Raw genomic sequence first — 18942 nt, forward strand, 5'->3', positions numbered from 1 at the left:
GGGCCGCGGTCCAAGTGTCGAACCCGATTCGACTGTGTTGCCGACCCCAGTTCGGTCTTGGGGCTCGGTCGAAGGAGGACTCGAGGGTGCGCAATCCAAGTTTGTTACAACAACCCTTATTTTTGTGGGGGCGGTTGGGATTGCTTGTCAATATAAAATCATTGTATTTTTCTTGTTTAGACATCATATTCTCACTCATTTCTTAATAGACTATTGTAATAGCATTACATTATCTTGTAATAGCTCAATCACTATGATTCACTATAATACACGGTCTCCGCGACCCGACAACCTTCGTTTACCTATTTTCCTTATCCGTTTACTATTTCCTATTATTTATCAGGATTATTAATTAGGACCCCCGATTTAATTAAATCTATCAATGGATGTATAGATACACCAACTGACCAACATAAACTACAACTTATTCAGCACTTAGGCTTGAGGACCAATTGTAGCATCATGGCATTGAAATATGATGTTGGATCAATATTATACAAATATATTAAAAGAAAAATTATAGATTCACTACTAGTTATCACTATTATATTGAGGCATATTCTTTTGTTTTATTAGTTGATTAATTAATCAATGATTTATTACATGTTTTTTTTATTTATTTTCTTTTAAGATATACATATGCTACCAAGCGGCATAGCTGTGGAAAAGAGTGACAAATAAGGTTTAAATGAATATTAGTCGTAGCATAAAACCACATACAAATACCCGGAGTATTCCGGGGTTATCGAACCACAGGGAAGTGGGGTATCAAGCACTAGTTACTAATTATATTCGCAAGAAGCTATTCCTACGTTCACAATGGATGATTATCTATGGATATGCAAACAAGATAATTAAAATAAGGCAAACGGGTTTTTGTATTCAAAGAGGTAAAAGCGGGATTTTTGGGAGTTAAAGTGTTTAATCACCTAGTGCCAATCTAAAGTGAAATAATTATTTGGGTTAAACAAGTGTGGAAAGTTGCCATCTAAAAGGGAAAGGTTACTCTCGTAACTCAAACCCAAAATACGGTAATTGGAATACTCACTCTCGTGAGCTATTCACAATATATCCCTTAACCAAATTGTCCTCTCTCGAGGTACAATAGTCAAGTGCAATTGTGGGTGCTCTTTGATTCATAGACAAATCTAGCAAGGGTACAAGCAATCATATGCATCTAATTACAAGTATCAATAACATAAATCACAATTGCAACACAAGCAATAAACCCAAATAGATATTTCATTAAAACAAAATAAGAACTAGGCACATAGGTTCATAAACACTTTTATACCCAAAAATCCCAAAAAGGAAGTTTAGCCTAACATGGCTAAAATAGATCCAACAATTATTCAATAAAGTTCAAAATAGAAAAGAGAAAGGAAGATATTCTCCCAAATGATGCCTCCAAGCTCTTTTCTTTGATCTCCTTTCCAAAAGTTGTGATGATTTCTTCTTTGGCTTTTGGAGATGATGAAGCTTCTTTTCCTTGTTCTCTTTCCCCTTTTTCTGACAAAAACCAGCAGCCAACAGGTAGGGTTTGGGGAGAAATGAAGCCTTAAATAGTGGGATCCAAAACAGGGACAAATCTGGAATTTTGTTCTGGGATGAATAGTGTCCTGGGCAGGATTCTCGACGCGTCGAGAATGTTTCTCGACGCGTCGAGAATAAAATGGCGAAATTTTTATTGCTCTCTGGAAGGTCTCGACGCGTCGAGAGATGTTCTCGACGCGTCGAGAATCTGCGGTGAACAGTACTTTCGGTCCCATTTTGACTTCTCAACACTTTTGATTCCTTTGCATTGCCTTTTTGCTCCCAAGTGGTTATAATGCAGCACTAAACACACCAAAGACACTCAAACCAAGCATTATACCACTTTAAATAAAATAACAAGGAAAAAGCATTGGAGATAACATTTTAATACACAATTAATTATAAAACCTAAATAAAAACACAAGTAAAATAGGTACAAATGAGAGTGTATCAAATATCATTTAATTGTTGTCCACAAAATAATTGAAATTTTTTATTTGATAAAAGAGTGACAAATAAGGTTTAAATAAATGTATTTTTTAATTATTGCATGTATTTTGTGTTATGTGAATATTTTAAAAATAATAATTAACATGAGTACCAATCGCACTTGAATAATTATGTACTTCACACATTATTGTATAGAAATATCATTATAAATCATTTTCAAATAATACTTGTTAAAATCATGTATGCTTGTATGGTATATATAATGCTATCGAATATGAATGGTTGTTACTATACCGATTGATATTGTAATTTTTCTATATTACTTGGCCCTTCCAACATGATTTTTCTTGGTTCGCCCGACTTTTGCCTTAATGGTAAGTGATAAGCGTTTGGTTTTGACAAAACTTACCACCTTATTAAATAAAATCTTAATATTAACCAAACACTTCTTCTAAAAATAAATTGTAATAATTCGTAAGGTAATTTTTATCATTGAAATACTCTATTACTTTTAAAATTGAACCCTACTGTCATACCATCAAAAATACAATTCACAACTGTTTTCTTCATATCTCTACAATTTGAACCTACTCTCAAAATATAATAACATCACCAACACCATTTCAATTAATTAATCTTTTTTATAAAATAAAAAAAAAAAAGCCAAAGAATTGAAAGAACACAAAAGTCACTTTTTCTAGCAAATGTGTTATATATATATATATTTGCAAATTGCAAGGCTTGCAAAAAATGCAAGCTCGGGAATAGGTGGCCAAGAAAAAAAAATGTGAAATGGTTGTGTCACACCAAATTGTCGGTCTAAGATTCTAAGCTATTATAATTATGATTAATTTATTTAATTAAGACTAAATTAGTAATGTAATTAAAATACTCCGTACAAGGAAACTAAGGATATAGACACCCCAAATTAGTGGATTTTAGTGGTGATGAGAGTTAAAATTTCTTGGAACTTCATGACATCATAAATACACAATTAATTAAATCCATGATTGATTATTCAACAGTTGTTGGTGATAGAAATCTTCATTAAGACTACCATTTTCCACATGGAAATCTGGAATACAGTAATGTACAATTAATCTCCTAATACTTATTCAAAATAATCTCTGTTTTTATAAACATCTCAATTATCTTAATTTTCTATCATTATTAGTTATCATGAATTAATCGGTCCGCCTTTGTTAATAAAATTATTTATTAATAAAATACAATCGTATACTGTCACTTCAAATTAAATAATAAGGATTATTTTAGTGAAAATTTCCCCCCTCTATAGATTGATCCATAATATTATTGCATCAACTCTTTCCACCACTGCACCAACTTTTGTATTTTAAGACCTAATACTTAAAATGGGCCATTAACAATTTTATAATTCTCAAATTGGCCATTTAGTATCAATTCGTCGAAAATGGTTCTTCAAATATGTAAAACTTTACACATTTTAGTCCTCCGTTATGTACACTAATGACTAAATTGAGTAAATTTTTACATAGTTGAGAGATCATTTTGGATAAATTGATAAGTGACGACCAATTTGAGAATTATAAATAGCCGAATGACTATTTTGCGTTTTTTCTCTTTATTTACTTAAGAGATTATTTTTCTCAATTGTTGATTGACATTGATATTTTTAAAGTAAATACGAAAATGTATGTTATTAAGTTGTATTGGTATGGGTACTATTCACAATTGTCCGATAGTATCTTGAGCAACCAGATATAACATGCATGATTATATCCAACTATACAAGAGTACAAGACTAATGAAACTTGTCCCGATTGATATTGATGAATTGTACAAATTAAATTTCCTTTAATTAAATTATAACAAGATTGTCGATTTACAAGTAATTAATAAATATGAAAATGAAATGAAAAGTAATTACATGTAGTATAAATCAAATGGTGTAAACATATATCTATCAAACCAAAAAAAGAAAAACAAAAATTACTAAAGGAGGAGCAAAGAAACAACTCAGATCACTAATTACTTATTTCTTGAGATCATACACTGAACTCAAACATGGAAAATTGAACTAAATAAACGTGAAATAGTGATGAGTTAAAGTTGCAGATACTAATCATATTAAAACTTTGTAATATCTGGAAGATATTTAGCCTTTTGCAAACTTGATCATCTCCCAGTCTAATTTGATATGAATCGGTAACGCCATATGAAGGTTTAATGCTGCCTAAAAATATGCAATGTTTCCATAATTAGTCATTTCTAGAGGATTTATTTAATCCCGTAGTCCATTCCAGACTCCCGTCATCTCATCCACGTCCAATTCTTTGGGATTAGAGCCATGACGACTTCTTCTCCCCCGCCCAGCAACTCCTCGAACAACGAGGGAGAGTCTGCAGAACCTCGAGATTTTGAGTCCGAGAGAGTCTTCTCTTGCAATTTCTGTAAGAGAGAATTCTCGACTTCCCAAGCCCTCGGGGGTCACCAGAACGCGCATAAACAAGAGCGCGCCTTGGCGAAAAGGCGGCAAGGGTTGTTGGACACGGTGGCGCCGTACGTGGGCCCGCACTACCACCCGTACTACCATCCCTACTCGGCGTTTTCATCGCATTTGCCGTTTTATAACTCTTTTGGGAATCGATCTTTGGGCGTGATGCCCAATTACTCGTCGGCGATTCATCGGCTGCCGTCTTCTTATCATCACCCCTCGTTTTTGGCGGAGAATTCGAACTACTCGCGCCTCGGCGGCGGCGAGAAATGGTCGCCGAGATCGCTGCTAACGCGGCCGGAGAGTATTCAAGGAAATAATAATAGCAGCGCTTTTGCGACGACAGGTTTCGTCGCAAATTCGTTTAAACTGGAGATCAATAATAAGGGTCAGCTTGGTTCTGGAATTAAAGTTGACGATAATCATACTTCTGCAGATGATTCAAAAACTGAAGGTAAAAATAATGCTTTATTGGGAGATGATGAGGATAAGGGGCAAGATCAAGAAGATGCTTCAGGGATTGATTTGAGTTTAAAGCTTTAATGTAGTTTTTTTTTTTTTTTTTTAAATTCTTTCGATTTTTTATTTTATGTTTTGAATTTCCTGGCACAAGGAAATCTTATATTTTGTTTTAGGAGTAATATATTTTTATTTAATTGAGAGACTGGTGATTTGTTGTTATTTTTAGTTGGTACATGAGTTTGTCACTTTATAAATGTGCTTAATTTTATTAAAATATGTAGTGGTGATGGCATTCCAAATGAATGGTTGTTGGATCAAACCTAAAGAATTAGTATATATTATTTGAGTTTGAACCCACAATCACCCATTTAAAATAATAACAAAGGTACCATCACACTATATAATAGTTGGTGCTTACTAAATATATTTAGAACTAATTTATATGGCTTTAACTAATAAGAAATTTACTGACTATTCCAAACCTTTAGGTTGGTTTCAACTAATTTTTCAAATATGTTACTAAATGTAGTCCTAAAGTACAAAGCAATATAAATTTAGAGATTAGAGGTGTTTAATTTGACAATTAACTGATAGGTGATTAATTTAACTGGTTTGACCCACAGATAGTACTAGTTGATTGAAGAAATGTGTTTCGTAAATTAATTGGTTACTCTTAGCCGGTTACATGTAAAATGACTTATACGAACATTAACATTCATAACAACAACAACAACAACAACAACAATAATAATAATAATAATAATAATAATATAGGGGAGGGTTAATGGTAAACAGTGTGAACACATCTACACCCTTCAAATTGAGAAATCAAAGGTTAAGATCTTACCATTATTGGTTCTTTGACTTTGAATGTGCTGTCAAATTATATACATGACTTATTTCGAACAAAATAAGTGCTAAACTTTAAATTTTTTTTATTATTTTTTTTTTTTCAGATTTGGTCCCCCGACCACAAAGCCGGGCATTCTCCACTAGATAATAGATATTGTCACCAGCGTCGGCCACGAAGAGTGGAGCACCTCAAACTTTTTGTAGTGTCCATTACCTCTCTTGTGATTTGCTAGGTTTATCAGTACATACCCTCAAATAGTAGTTACAAATTTTTCTAGTAACCAAAAATAAAAGCACTAACTACAATTTTTGACGTAATAATACTCAGGTCAGATTGTCCCCAACAAATTTTTCTGATATTAACACTATCATTGGATTCCATGATAGGCAACCAATTATAATACTCTACTCCTCCATGTGGATATTTGAGGGATTATAATACTCTACTCTCAATGAAATATGTGAGAACATAAGCCCTGCAATGTTTCTGGTGTCATTTTGGAAAAAGACCTTCCTGCAGTCCATTGTTGCACTTGAATGCAGCTTTAAAAGTGGTGGGGTGGAATGTTCCAATTGTGATGCTAAGATAAGATGAGAACTTGCATAAGAATCATGGTGACAACTAAGAAAACTGCACAGAATGCAGCCTCTCCCCATGAAAACAGACACCATTTGAACTATTATTCCAAATAACACTCTCTGTTATAGGGTTGATTACAAAGGTTCCTAAACTAAGAATAGTTATTTGGTAGTTTCTAAATAATTAATCTACCTAAACTAATTCGAAGACTAAGAGTAATAAGTCAAATAACTGTTTAGCAATATGTATCACAAGCCATCTAATAATCAGAAAGTAAAGAAGAGTTACCTTGCTACCAGTATCCCCGACAAGAGCAAGATCCATTCTTGAAATGATGGAAGCGGCTTGAGTCTCTTAAAATGATTTCGTGATCAATGATCTTAGAAATGTATGTCATGGCCAAGTGACAATCCCCACAAATGCGAAGGTTCTTTGTTATCCTGATTGGCATCCCGGGAGCTGATGTGAGAATTCCATAAGCGAGGGCCAACTTTTCGCTATGTTCAAAGAGAAGATCGCCTTTCTCTTCATCATCTACATCGTGTAGAGCAAAGCTCGTCTCTGGAACATACCCCATTCCTTTAATGCGATGAATCAGGTCAGCGAGGAGATTGTACATTTTATCAGACATCGGGTGCCTTCTATCTCCCACGAAGAACACTGCAGTCCCTTTCTTTCCTTGAACCCAACTACATCCAGGTCTCTTCTTGATCCCAGAGTGTTTCATCAGAGACCTTATCCTAGCTACATCTTTCCAACGTCTGGCATTAGCATATATGTTCGAAAGCAGTGTATAAGAGCCGTCGTTCTCTGCCTCTAGCTCTGACAATTTAGCTGCTGCATATTCCCCGATCTCCACGTTCTTATGAACCCTGCAAGCACTCAGCAAAGAGAACCAAATTATCGAGGTAGGTTCGATAGGCATGTCCTGTATTAGCTTCATGGCTTCATCCAAGCGACCAGCGCGACCTAAAAGGTCTACCATACAAGCGTAATGCTCAATCTCGGGAATGACTCCATGATCTCTGGTCATGTTATTGAAGTAATTCATTCCTTTTTCAACCATGCCTGAATGGCTACAGGCATATAGCACAACCAAAAAAGTCACGCCATCAATCACCAGTTGTGCTTGCCTCATCTTCTCGAAAACTTGGAGAGCATCATCGCCTCGACCATGCATTCCGTATCCAGTCATTAAGGATGTCCACGAAACTGTATTCCTCTGAGTCATGACATCAAACACTTTTCTAGCTTTATCAATGTCCCCAGATTTCGCGTACATGTCTATGAGACAATTAGACACAAATAACATGCAATTTTCATAGTGATTGCGTAGCACATATGTGTGAATCTGCTGACCAACCCTGAGAGAAGCTAAACGGGCACATGCCATCAGAGCACAGGAAATTGTAAATCCATTTGGGATTATTGAATAATTATCATCCTTCATCATCACTGAGAAAAGCTCCAATGCCTCATTGGCATCTCCATGCTGGGCATATGCACCAATAATGACAGTCCATGTCACTACATTACGATCTTTGCAATCAATAGCATCGAACATGGCACGTGCTATTTCTACATTCTTGCACTTGGCATACATATCAATAAGACCATTAATCACCATTAGATCCTCCTCAGGATCATTCCCCTCTAAACTCAACATCTGTTTGATGGCATAGCAATGAGTCTCTTTCCCCTGACGCAAGGCTCCAACAGCAGCACAGCCAGAAAGAACAGAAGCAAGGGTAACAATGTTAGGCCTTGTCCGAGAAAGCCTCATTTCCTTGAAGACATTAAGCGCTTCATAGCCAAACCCCCTCTGTGCATACCCTGCAATCACTGCACTCCATGTGATAACATTCAACTCAATCTCTTGATCTCGCATTCTTTCAAATAACCCTAGAGCTTCAGTAAATCTCCCTATCTGGGAGTACCCAGTCACCATTGCATTCCACGAAACCACATCTTTCACCTCCATACGTTCAAACACTTTGTTGGCTTCATTCATCTGCTCACACTTAGCATACATGTCTACAATTGCATTCCCCACAAAAACGTCCTCGTATAAGCCTCTCCGAATAGCATACCCGTGAATTTGTTTGCCTAGCCGCCATGTCTTAGCAGGAGCACAGGCAGGAAGCACATTGACTAAACTAATCACATCAGGGCGTAGCTCAATATCACATCTCGCAATCATCGAACCAAACAACCCTAACGCTCTCCTAAACTCTTGACTCTGCGCATAGGCCGCCACAATAGAGTTCCATGAAATAACATCATCAATTCCTCTCACAATCATTTCATCAAACACCTTGTGCGCGTGGTCCAGAGCGCCACATCGGCCGTACATGGCGATAACGCCGTTACATACGAAGACATTGGCGTCATTCCCAGTCACCACGCAAAAAGCGTGCACAGACTCTCCTCTCCGGAAGGAACACAGCTCGCCACAAGCCTTGAGCACGTACGGAAAAGTGTACCCATCGGGGGTCCACTGGAGCCTCAGCATCTCGCGGAAAAGCAAAACCGCGTGCTCGTAGGAGCGGAGGAGGACGCCGCGCTTGATCAGATTGTTCCACCAGAACACAAGGTGCAAGCACGCCGTTTCTGGATCCGCCGAGAGGCCGCCGGCAACTATGAGCTTGGCCTTGATAGAAGACTTGCATTTTTTCAGAAAATGGGAGAACGCTGAAGAGGATGGCGCCGAAGAAGAGGAGAAGTAGGTAATTGTAGTAGAAGATGAACGGAGGAGGAGAGCGGAGTTGGAGAATAGAAGCTTCAGAATCGGCGGCGATCGGAAGAGCATGCTCCACAGGCTTGAATCTCATGCGTCAAGGCGGGAAAGCTCCATTTCTTCCGGAGTTTTTACTCAAAATGGTCCCTCGACTATTGTTTATTCTCAATTTTGCATTTCGACTGTCAATTGCACCTAATGTGGTCCCTCGACTTTCAAAAACTCACCCAATTTAGTCATCCGTTACATATTCCGTCAAATCAGTGTTAAAATGGAGGGTATTTTCGTCTATTTACATATTGTTAGCCTAATAAACATTGAGAAATAGTTGAGGGACCATTTTGAGAATAGTCAATGGACCATTTTGGGAAAAACTATTTTATTTATTTCATTTTTGTTTATTTTCATTGTTTAGACTCTATAAAATTAGAATTTCGATACAATTTTTTCTTACAAATATAAATAGTTAAAATCGCGCAATCCAATTTTTTCTTACAAATATAAATAGTTAAAATCGCGCAATCCAACCTCAAATTACAAATATAAATAGTTAAAATCGCGCAATCCAACCTCAAAATTTTTAACTTTCTTTACAGACTTTTCCTCTCTAAATATACAAACTATTCCTATGCAGTTTTACAATAAGTTCCGTAAATTTCATAAATAGTCATATATTTTTATTTTTATTTTATGTTCATAGACAATCAATCACTATGTATCACATTAAATATTACTTTTACCATTGAAAATAATATTTTTTTTTCAAGCGTAGACACCAAAAGAGTGTAAAATGTAGGGAAAATATTGGATCGAAAGGTAAATTTTTCTAGTAAACTTCTCAAGTGAGCCGAAAAGTAAAATCTCGTCAATATTTCATGCAATATTTTTTGTATTTGATTTCGAAGTAATTATTAAATTTTATATTAATTTACATTATTTAAGATATTGTATGACATCTTTTATATGTTTTATTCTTCTTTTTTTTATTAATTATTAAGGCAAGTATAATTTATTTTGTAATGTGGACACATTATTTTTAATAATTTTGATTTAATTAAATTATACCTTAATTATAAAAATCCTACCTAATAATTTTAGTATATTACACGGGACATAATAATTATTATAAATAATGTTTAATAATTGTCAATTTGTATTCAACAATAAAATTTATAGTTAATTTTTAAGTCAATCATAAAATCTTTTGTGCTGTGGGCACATTATTTTTAATTATTTGAGTTTAATAATATTATATCTTATTTATAAAAAAAAAATCCAAAGTAATATATTTAGTACTACGGATGTGACTAAGAATTATTTTAATCGGTGCTTAAAAAATGAGTATTTATAAAATTTACGAAACTTATTGTAAATCTGCATAGGAATAGTTTGTAAAAAAGTTAAAACATTTTAGGATGGATTGCACGATTTTAACTATTTATATTTGTAAGAAAAAAATGTATAAAAATTTTAATTTTATAGAGTCTAAAAATGAAAATAAACAAAAATGAAATAAATAAAATAGTTTTTCCCAAAATGGTCCCTTGACTATTCTTAAAATGGTCCTTCAACTATTTCTCAATGTTTATTAGGCTAACAATAGGTAAATGGATGAAAATGCCCTCCATTTTAACACTGATTTGACGGAATATGTAACGGAGGACCAAATTGGGTGAGTTTTTGAAAGTCGAGGGACCACATTAGGTGCAATTGAAAGTCGAAATGCAAAATTGAGAATGAGCAATAGTCGATGGACCATTTTGGGTAAAAACTCATTTCTTCCACTTTAAAGGACTACAAAATAGTAAAAGTAAGAATCTTGAAGGACTAAAGTTGTAAAAATGTCATTTTCGAACTTAATTAAATTATTTTTTTTTGGAAAAAGTTTTAAATTTACCGCTAAATATAGTGGATACTGGATAGTGCAATTGGGCCCTCTACGTGAAATAAATAAATTTTAAAAAAAAAACTCCATTAAAGTTCTCTAAACCAGCAAAAAAGTTCAATTGAGTCCTAAATGACTTGTTTAGCAGGTTATTACTACTTGGATTGAAATTAAGTGTAAAATTTTGTAATTTGTATTACATTTGATCCTATTATCAAATTAATTTGTATTTTAAAAATGATTTTAATATAGAGTAATTTTAAAATATTTTTTAAAAAAAAAAGGTCGGGGACTGCCGGCTATTTGTTTTTTGTTTTTTTTTTTTAATTATTTAAAATAATTATTTTTATATTATTAAATGGGTTTGTAAAATTATTTTAAATAATTAAAAAACAAAACAAAACAAAAAAAAAAAAAGAAAATTGCACTTTTCGTTTATAGATTATAAAGTAATTGTAGAATTCGTCCCTAAGTATTGTCATATTCACTTTTCGTCATTAAGTTATCATTGCATTTTTCGTCCCTTTATGAATAAAACATTATGGACAAAATTTAGAATTTTAGTATAAGTCAGGGACCAAAAGTGCAACGCCAATGATAACTTAATGAAGAAAAGTGAGCATGACCTTTCGTACTCACTTTTCGTCCTATGAGTTATACAAAAATTGTAAATTTTGTCCATAATGTTTTATTAGTAAAGGGACGAAAATTACAATTTTATCTTTTTATTTTGATTTTTTAAAATTATTTAAAACAATTATTTTTACTTATTTAAAGAATTATTTTTAAATTATTTAAAATAATTGTTTTTAAATTATTTAAAATAATTTTACAAACCTATTTTAATAATATAAAAATAATTATTTTAAATAATTTTTTTAAAAAAACAAAAACAAAAACAAAAAGCCCGGGGACTGCCGACTTTTGTTTTAAAAAAAAATATATTTAAAAATTATTAAAATAATTTTTAATGTACAAACTAATCACGCCGATCACCCATCCATTTAAAACGTGCAAAATTTTAAAATTATTAAGGGTATTTTCATCATTTTTAACTTAATATCCCAATTTGAGCATTAATAAATGGATTTAAGTCTTAAGATCGATCAAAACTCGCAGTTTTTCTCCTCATTTCATCTTAATTTGAGGAGTAGAACTGCGAATTGTGATCGATCTTAAGGCTTAAATCTCTTTATTCATGCTCAAATTGGGATATTGAGTTGAAAATGGCAAAAATATCCTTAACAATTTTAAAATTTTGCACGTTTTAAACGGATGGGTGACCGACGCAATGAATTTTGACACTAAAACAATAGTCGTTGATGAAAATTTGTACTAAAATAATAGTCGTGGAACCAAAATTGGTAGAAATTAAACATGTGGACTAAAATTGTCATTTTGCTAATAGTTGTGGGATCAAAATTGGTATTTGCTCTTTTTCTTTATAAGAGCAACATTACTTATAAGTTATAACTTATAAGTGATCAAAATATAATACTTTTGATGAAAAAAAAGAGTAATACTGTCTACATCAAAATATAAAAATATAGAGTATTACATTTGTCTTCAAAAGTATTATATTTTCCCTTATAAGTATCAAACATTTTATTCCTGATTTAGTATTATATTTGCACATTGACCCATTCCGACCCGTTTCACGAACCCACACAAGTGTTATCCTTTAATTTGGTGTTAAACATTTTCATATAAAAAAAATATTTTCTTTTTTAGACCAAGTTCATACTAATCTTTAACGCTAATTAAGTTTATTAAAAAAACTATTATGTTTATACCAAATTCAAATTAGTGGATTTTAGTCGTTAGGAACTCATTTAAAATATTTCCATTTGTAAAATGTCTAGGATAGAACTTGATGACATAAATCCATGGTTGATTCAACTGTTGTTCGTGGCATAAATCATCATTAATTGTACCATTTTCCAACTGGCATACAATTAATCTGACAATACTTACTCAAAATAAACTTTGTATTGATCAACTTTTTAATTTCCTTGTCATTATCTATGTGTCATTTTCCAATTTATGTGTAAAACTAAATTTAAAAAAAAAAAAAAAAAAAAAAAGAAGAAGAAGAAGTAAATATGGCCCGGAAGTGATGGCCGACCAAGTGCACACATGCATAAAATTTGTATTTCTAATGCGAATTTATTTAACTATATAATATATTATAGTGAGACTAATTAATTTATAAGTAATGAATAAATTAAATATGAAAAATAATTGCATGTATCACAAATCATATAAGTAGTGAAACAGCATATACAAAAAAAATATGAATAATCATAAGACAATTAAATTACTTAATTACTAATTACTGATTAGCAATTATTTACTACTTGAGATCATATAATAAACTCAAAATTCCATACATGGAAATTTTAACTAATTAAATAAACGTGAAATAACCAGGAGTTGAAGTTGCAGATCCATGTACTACAAGTTTAGTCATATTTAAAATTTTGGTATATCTGGAAAAATATTTACTGACCGAGTGACCGACTATGGAAAAAACTATAATCATTTTTTCTAATTTGGAATGAATGTATAACGCAATACGAAGATTTAATTGTTTTCCAAAAAATGTTTTTAATTTCCATAATGAGCTATTTAGAGAATTTATTCGATATACTATTTATACACGATCAATTCGAGACTCTAGTCATCCTCACAAGTCAAAAATCTTTGCTTATTAGTTTGGATGGAAACAATAAGAAGTAATAGCAAGTCCTCAAATGACGGAGAGTCTAATGAACGTCGAGATGATTCTTTACTGGCTAAGATTTTCTCTTGCAATTTTTGTCAGAGAGAGTTCTCGACTTCCCAAGCACTCGGTGGCCACCAAAACGCTCATAAACATGAGCGTGCCATAGCGAAAAGGCGCAAAGGGTTGATCGATACCTTTGTCACCTCGCACTACCATCCTTACTATCATCCCTACTCAACTACTTCGTCACAAATGCCTACTTTTTCGTCGCAAATGCCTGTCTATAACACTTTGAGCAATAGGTCCCTTGGTTTGATGCCCAACTTTCATAGGCTGCCTTCTTATCATCAATCGTCACTTTTGGGACGAAACTACTCACGCCTCGAGGACATAATAAGGCCAGCAAATAATATGATAATCAATAGTGGTGCCTTTGCGACGGATCCCGTCGCAAATTCATCTAAACTGGAGATCAAAATGGGTAAACTTACTTCTACGATTAAAGTTGATGGTAATCGTACTTCTGCAGGTGATTCAAAAATTGAAGGTCAAAACAATCCTTTATTGGGAGGTGATGAGAAGGGAAAGGATGAAGAAGATGCTTGTGGGATGGATTTGACTCTAAAGCTTTAATTGTTTTTTTTTTTTTTTTACCTTTCAAATTGTTATTTTATGCATTGAATTTCATTTGCAATGTTATCTTATTATTATTATTCAAAGTAAACTTTTTTACTTTTGTTTTAGTTTTTTTTTTTTAAATTTAATTTAACTTTTAATTAATTAAATGTTTTTTTTTAATTTTTTAATTTAAGGGTGTGTTTGGAAACCAAGAAAATGACTTTTAAAAAATATTTTTTGGAAAATGATGAGTCATTTTTCAGAAAATATTTTTATTTTCAATATTTGGTTGCATAACAGAAAATTTCCTTGGTGTGTTTGGTTCATTTTTCAGAAAATGATTAGAATTGTATAATTAAACATTTTAATTTTTTTTTTGTTTAGAATATCACATTTATAATAATAATAATAATAATAATAACAATTTTGAATATAATAAAAAAAATAATTATTAAGATATCAAAATGACTAACCAAAGTCTTGCAATTCAAAATAACAAACTCAAATAACCAAAGTTTTACAAATTTAATATGAACTTTGTATACGCGCGCACACACAAATTTAATATGAACTTTGGTCAATTAATTAGAATCACGCATTAGACATTAATGAAAGGTGTGGTACATCTAATTTACAATATATATATATATATATATATTATATATATATAATATAGTATTTTTTGGAAAGGAGAATTTGGTGATGTTTTTGAATGTGCACTGCGCCAAGACACTAAAATTGCAGTGAAGCACACTAGGAAACTAGATCAAATCAAGAATTTATTTATGACGAAAGTGACATTTGAGGAAGCATGGGTCAAGTCAATTAATAGAGGTTTGTGCTGTAAAAGCGTAATTATGCTTAATTAGGGTACTATCTAATGATGGTGCTTCCCTCTAAAATTGTTAATCCAACATTTCTACCCAATGTCATAGTTATGCATTCTTAGAATATTTACTTTTATGAAAATACATAAAATTTGAATAATCTTGCATTGATATACGTCAAGATATCGAATGATACTTTAATAAATTTGATAATCTTGCATTTTAGGTTCCTCTTCAAAATAATCATATTTGACAAAAAAAAGAATTATTACTGACAATGTTATTCCTTTGACAAAATAATCTATTATATAATACGGAGTATGTTAACTACAAGTACATATATAATTTGAATTAGGGTTTACAATAAGCATGATAGAACTGATCCACGATATAATTTGCAATAAATATTCCATAGTTGTTAATCAAACTGGAATATCATGTCACCAAGCCTAAACCTTAACCTTCTATAGGTAACCATAATTAATAACAAACTGGTCGTCGTCTAAGCCTCTTGTGCAATAAGCATCTGATCTACTGTTTCGGGAGCCGTGGCTTTCGTCCTATTTGCTGCCATTTCGCCATAGAAATAGTAAAAGAAACCCCAAAGAGAAAGCGCGAGAGCGATACCCTTCTCGGCGTGGAAGGTTTCCTTGTAGAAGACGACGGCTAAGATTTCAGTGACGGGGAGGAGAAGGGTCGTCACTATACCTGAAAACAGCGACGAAGCACAAAAGATGACTCCAATGGCTCCCACGAAGAACAACTGCCAAACCACGGCGCTGCATGCTATCACCAAATAGTACTTGCCTTCTCCTAGTTGGAACTCTCTTGCCTCCCTCGGAATTGCCTGCAAATTCCTTATTTTCAATGCCAAATTTAACGCCGTTATCAAGACTAGATTCAAAATTCATTTTCAGTTGATTCCTGAATAGTAAATTATGGGTAATAAATAGAGTCGAGATGAGACAATATCAATGTGAGGGTTATACACTTATATCCAAATGTTATGGACTTCTTGTGGGCATCAAACACCAAATTTAAGTTACTTCATCCCTATCCTATCAAGTAGGGATGTGGGGAATGGGTGAGGAAATTTGTCTTTATGGGCAAGAATTCATTTTAAGTAAATGAATTTAAGTTAACGTTACTTTAACCCACTAAAAATATTAATTGTATTTTTTTCGAGTAAAACACGCAGTCACTATTTGATAATTATTTAAACTATAAGGACCTTGCAGGCAACAAACTAAATCAGTCTAGATTGCACATAATTGACCAGGCCAGTCCAAATACAAACGGCCAATCAATCGCAACCCTTTGTAGTTACAAAATCAATTGACCAACTTGGTCGAGGTTGCATTTTTCTTTTTAAGTTAGATAGTTTAATTGGATTTTTTTTTCTTAGTTAATTATTGAAATAGTTCTTTGACTATAACAAAATTACTAATTTTGTCCATGACCAATTTTTTTTTTCCTTAATTAAGTCTTCAACTTTGAAAATTTTAACCAAATTGGTCCTTCATTCAGTCAAAGTCAGAACTTTGTTTAATTCGAGGGATTGTTGGAATTTTACATCACAAGCATCATTTTCTGTCTTATTAAATCGAAAAGTTAATTACTGAAATAATCTCTTGACTATAGTGAAATTATTAATTTGGTATCGAATAATTGTTGAAATGAGCCCTTGACTATTATGAAATTACTAATTTGGTCCCGAATTAAACAGACATTTGATGGCTAAATAAATAATTAGAGGATCAAATTAATTTTAAAAAAATTAAAATTATAGACTTAATTAGGTAAAAAAAAATCAATAACTAATAAATTGATAATTTCCCTATAGCTAAGTAAATTAATTCTTTTTCTAAATAGGAAGTAACTAAGTAATAAGAATGGGACCTGGAAGTCTTTGTTTATGAGCATTCCAACGGTGCAAAACGCCGTCGCCGAGAAACAGATTACAGCCTGAATCTCCAACACCACCGTGTAGCTGATCTCAGCCGTTTTCACCACCTTCTTATTCATCAGCTCAATCAACGGCAAAATAGCTCCGTACAGCGCCGCCGCCGCCAGCATCATCGCGAACCCAAACACGTACTCCGCCGTCGACTCCCCCTTCCACCGGTCGTCGTTAGACCGGACCGCCAAAACCGCCGCCGCCATCGTTAAAACATAAACGGCGTTAACGGAATGCGCCGTGAACTTCTGTTTCACTAGAATGAAAGAGAAGCCAGCCGTGAAAGCCAGCTCGGTTGAGATAACCAGCCCAGCCGTGGAAGCCGGCAGCTTGGCTTCACCGTACGCGTAAAGGTAATCGTCGAGCCCCTGAAGCACGCCGATTGCCGCGCTGGCTAGGAATACGCCCGGCTTCATGAGGAACGGCTTGGCTTTTTCGGGGTTGTGGCTTCGGCGGCGCAAATAGGATATCAGCAGAATGGCGGGCATTACTGGCCAGCCGGCTGTTATGAGCCAGCTGGAAAGCCATATACGGTTCCCGCCGCGGATGAAATAAAGCCGCATGATTAAAGGGCCGGCGCAGTTGCCTACGGCTAACATCGTACAGCTGAGCACGAGAAGGGCTCTTCTCAGCCGCCGCCGCCGGCTAACGTCGTCGGCTTCCATTTCTTTGTTACTCTTCATTTTCTCTTCTATATAATCTACAGTTCTACACTAATAACAAATATATATATATATATATTTATGTTCAAATGAAAACTTAACTTATTCTGTTAACCCAAGAATCTGTGGACACCCAACGGCACAATCTAATCGCCTAGAACATGGTGCACCAATAAAGGTATCTAAATTGTCTGAGTAAACTTTAAAAACGAAAGACAATGTAGCATAACGAAGTTGTTTGTTTGATAAAGAAGTAATATCATATTTTGTTTTCAATTTTGATTATTCTTTCAAATTTAGTCATATGCAAATAATTTTGTTATATTTTAACCATGACTCTGACGGGACGGAGATATTGAAAATGATTTAAGAATATAGACTCCGTCCAATTTTCAGAGTATAAATCTGAATCTTAAATGATTGGTCTTGACTTAGTCGCAGTCAATCGCATGAGCCTTGACTTAGTATCGTGGGTTACCGTACTTTAATTTTTAGTGGTTTTATTAGGCCCTACTTTATATAAATATGGTCATTGTCTTGGCCTAGAGATATCATCTTCTGCTCTTAAGAATCTCTCTTGTAATTATTTTTACACAAGTCTTTAAACATGATACTCCGTATTAACTTTGTACTATACGTGATGATTGGACTATTATGATGTTTTTTTTTACCATTTTTAATTTTTGAAGTTCAAAATCAACCAAAAACTTCGTACAATTCTCAATTATTTAAAGGGATAAAAGTCAAATAGGCCTTTAAACTATAAGTCAAAGTGCAATTAACCCCCTAAACTAAGAAAAATTCTAATTAGCCCCTTTAAGTTATATTTTTATGCAATTAAGTCAATTAACAGGTTGCCTCTAGGTTATTGGTAATTTTTTAAAACAAATTAAAAACTTAAAATTTAAAAATCATAATTTATTTCAAATAAAGAAATTTAAAAAAAAAAACAAAAAACAAAAAACAAAAAAAAACCTTCAGAAGCCTGCCATGGCTTCTCTGACGGAGAGGCATAGCAGAACTTCTTCATCCAGTTGGACGGAGAAGACGAACTGAGAGGCCTGCCTGGCTTCTCCGTCCGGAGAGGTGGCAATCTTTTTTTTTTAATTAATTAATTTATTTATTTAAAGTTTATTTTAAAATTACAATTTTACCTGTTATTACATTGAGTTTACTTA

General features: G+C 33.3%; 4 protein-coding genes across 4 annotated transcripts; 2 read left to right on the top strand and 2 right to left on the bottom strand.

The window, feature by feature from the left end:
- Positions 1 to 4312: 4312 nt before the first annotated feature.
- Positions 4313 to 5002, top strand: LOC116025468 (zinc finger protein KNUCKLES-like). Its single transcript, XM_031266698.1, has one exon. It carries the CDS (start codon positions 4313 to 4315, stop codon positions 5000 to 5002), a length of 690 nt encoding a protein of 229 aa, XP_031122558.1.
- Positions 5003 to 5878: 876 nt separating this feature from the next.
- LOC116025005 (pentatricopeptide repeat-containing protein At5g16860) lies at positions 5879 to 8978 on the bottom strand. Its single transcript, XM_031266051.1, has 2 exons — positions 6642 to 8978; positions 5879 to 6354 (listed from the first exon to the last, which is right to left on the bottom strand). The coding sequence occupies exon 1, from the start codon at positions 8863 to 8865 to the stop codon at positions 6646 to 6648; it is 2220 nt and encodes a 739-aa protein (XP_031121911.1). The 5' UTR covers positions 8866 to 8978; the 3' UTR covers positions 5879 to 6354; positions 6642 to 6645.
- Positions 8979 to 13694: 4716 nt separating this feature from the next.
- Positions 13695 to 14333, top strand: LOC116025469 (zinc finger protein 1-like). The gene has a single exon (XM_031266699.1). The coding sequence runs from the start codon at positions 13695 to 13697 to the stop codon at positions 14331 to 14333; it is 639 nt and encodes a 212-aa protein (XP_031122559.1).
- Positions 14334 to 15647: 1314 nt separating this feature from the next.
- LOC116025470 (purine permease 3-like) lies at positions 15648 to 17785 on the bottom strand. Its single transcript, XM_031266700.1, has 2 exons — positions 17045 to 17785; positions 15648 to 15992 (listed from the first exon to the last, which is right to left on the bottom strand). The coding sequence occupies exons 1-2, from the start codon at positions 17783 to 17785 to the stop codon at positions 15648 to 15650; spliced, it is 1086 nt and encodes a 361-aa protein (XP_031122560.1).
- Between the last annotated feature and the right edge of the window lie 1157 nt (positions 17786 to 18942).

The sequence above is a fragment of the Ipomoea triloba genome, chromosome 7 (genome assembly GCF_003576645.1).
Source record: "Ipomoea triloba cultivar NCNSP0323 chromosome 7, ASM357664v1".
Taxonomy (NCBI): domain Eukaryota; kingdom Viridiplantae; phylum Streptophyta; class Magnoliopsida; order Solanales; family Convolvulaceae; genus Ipomoea; species Ipomoea triloba.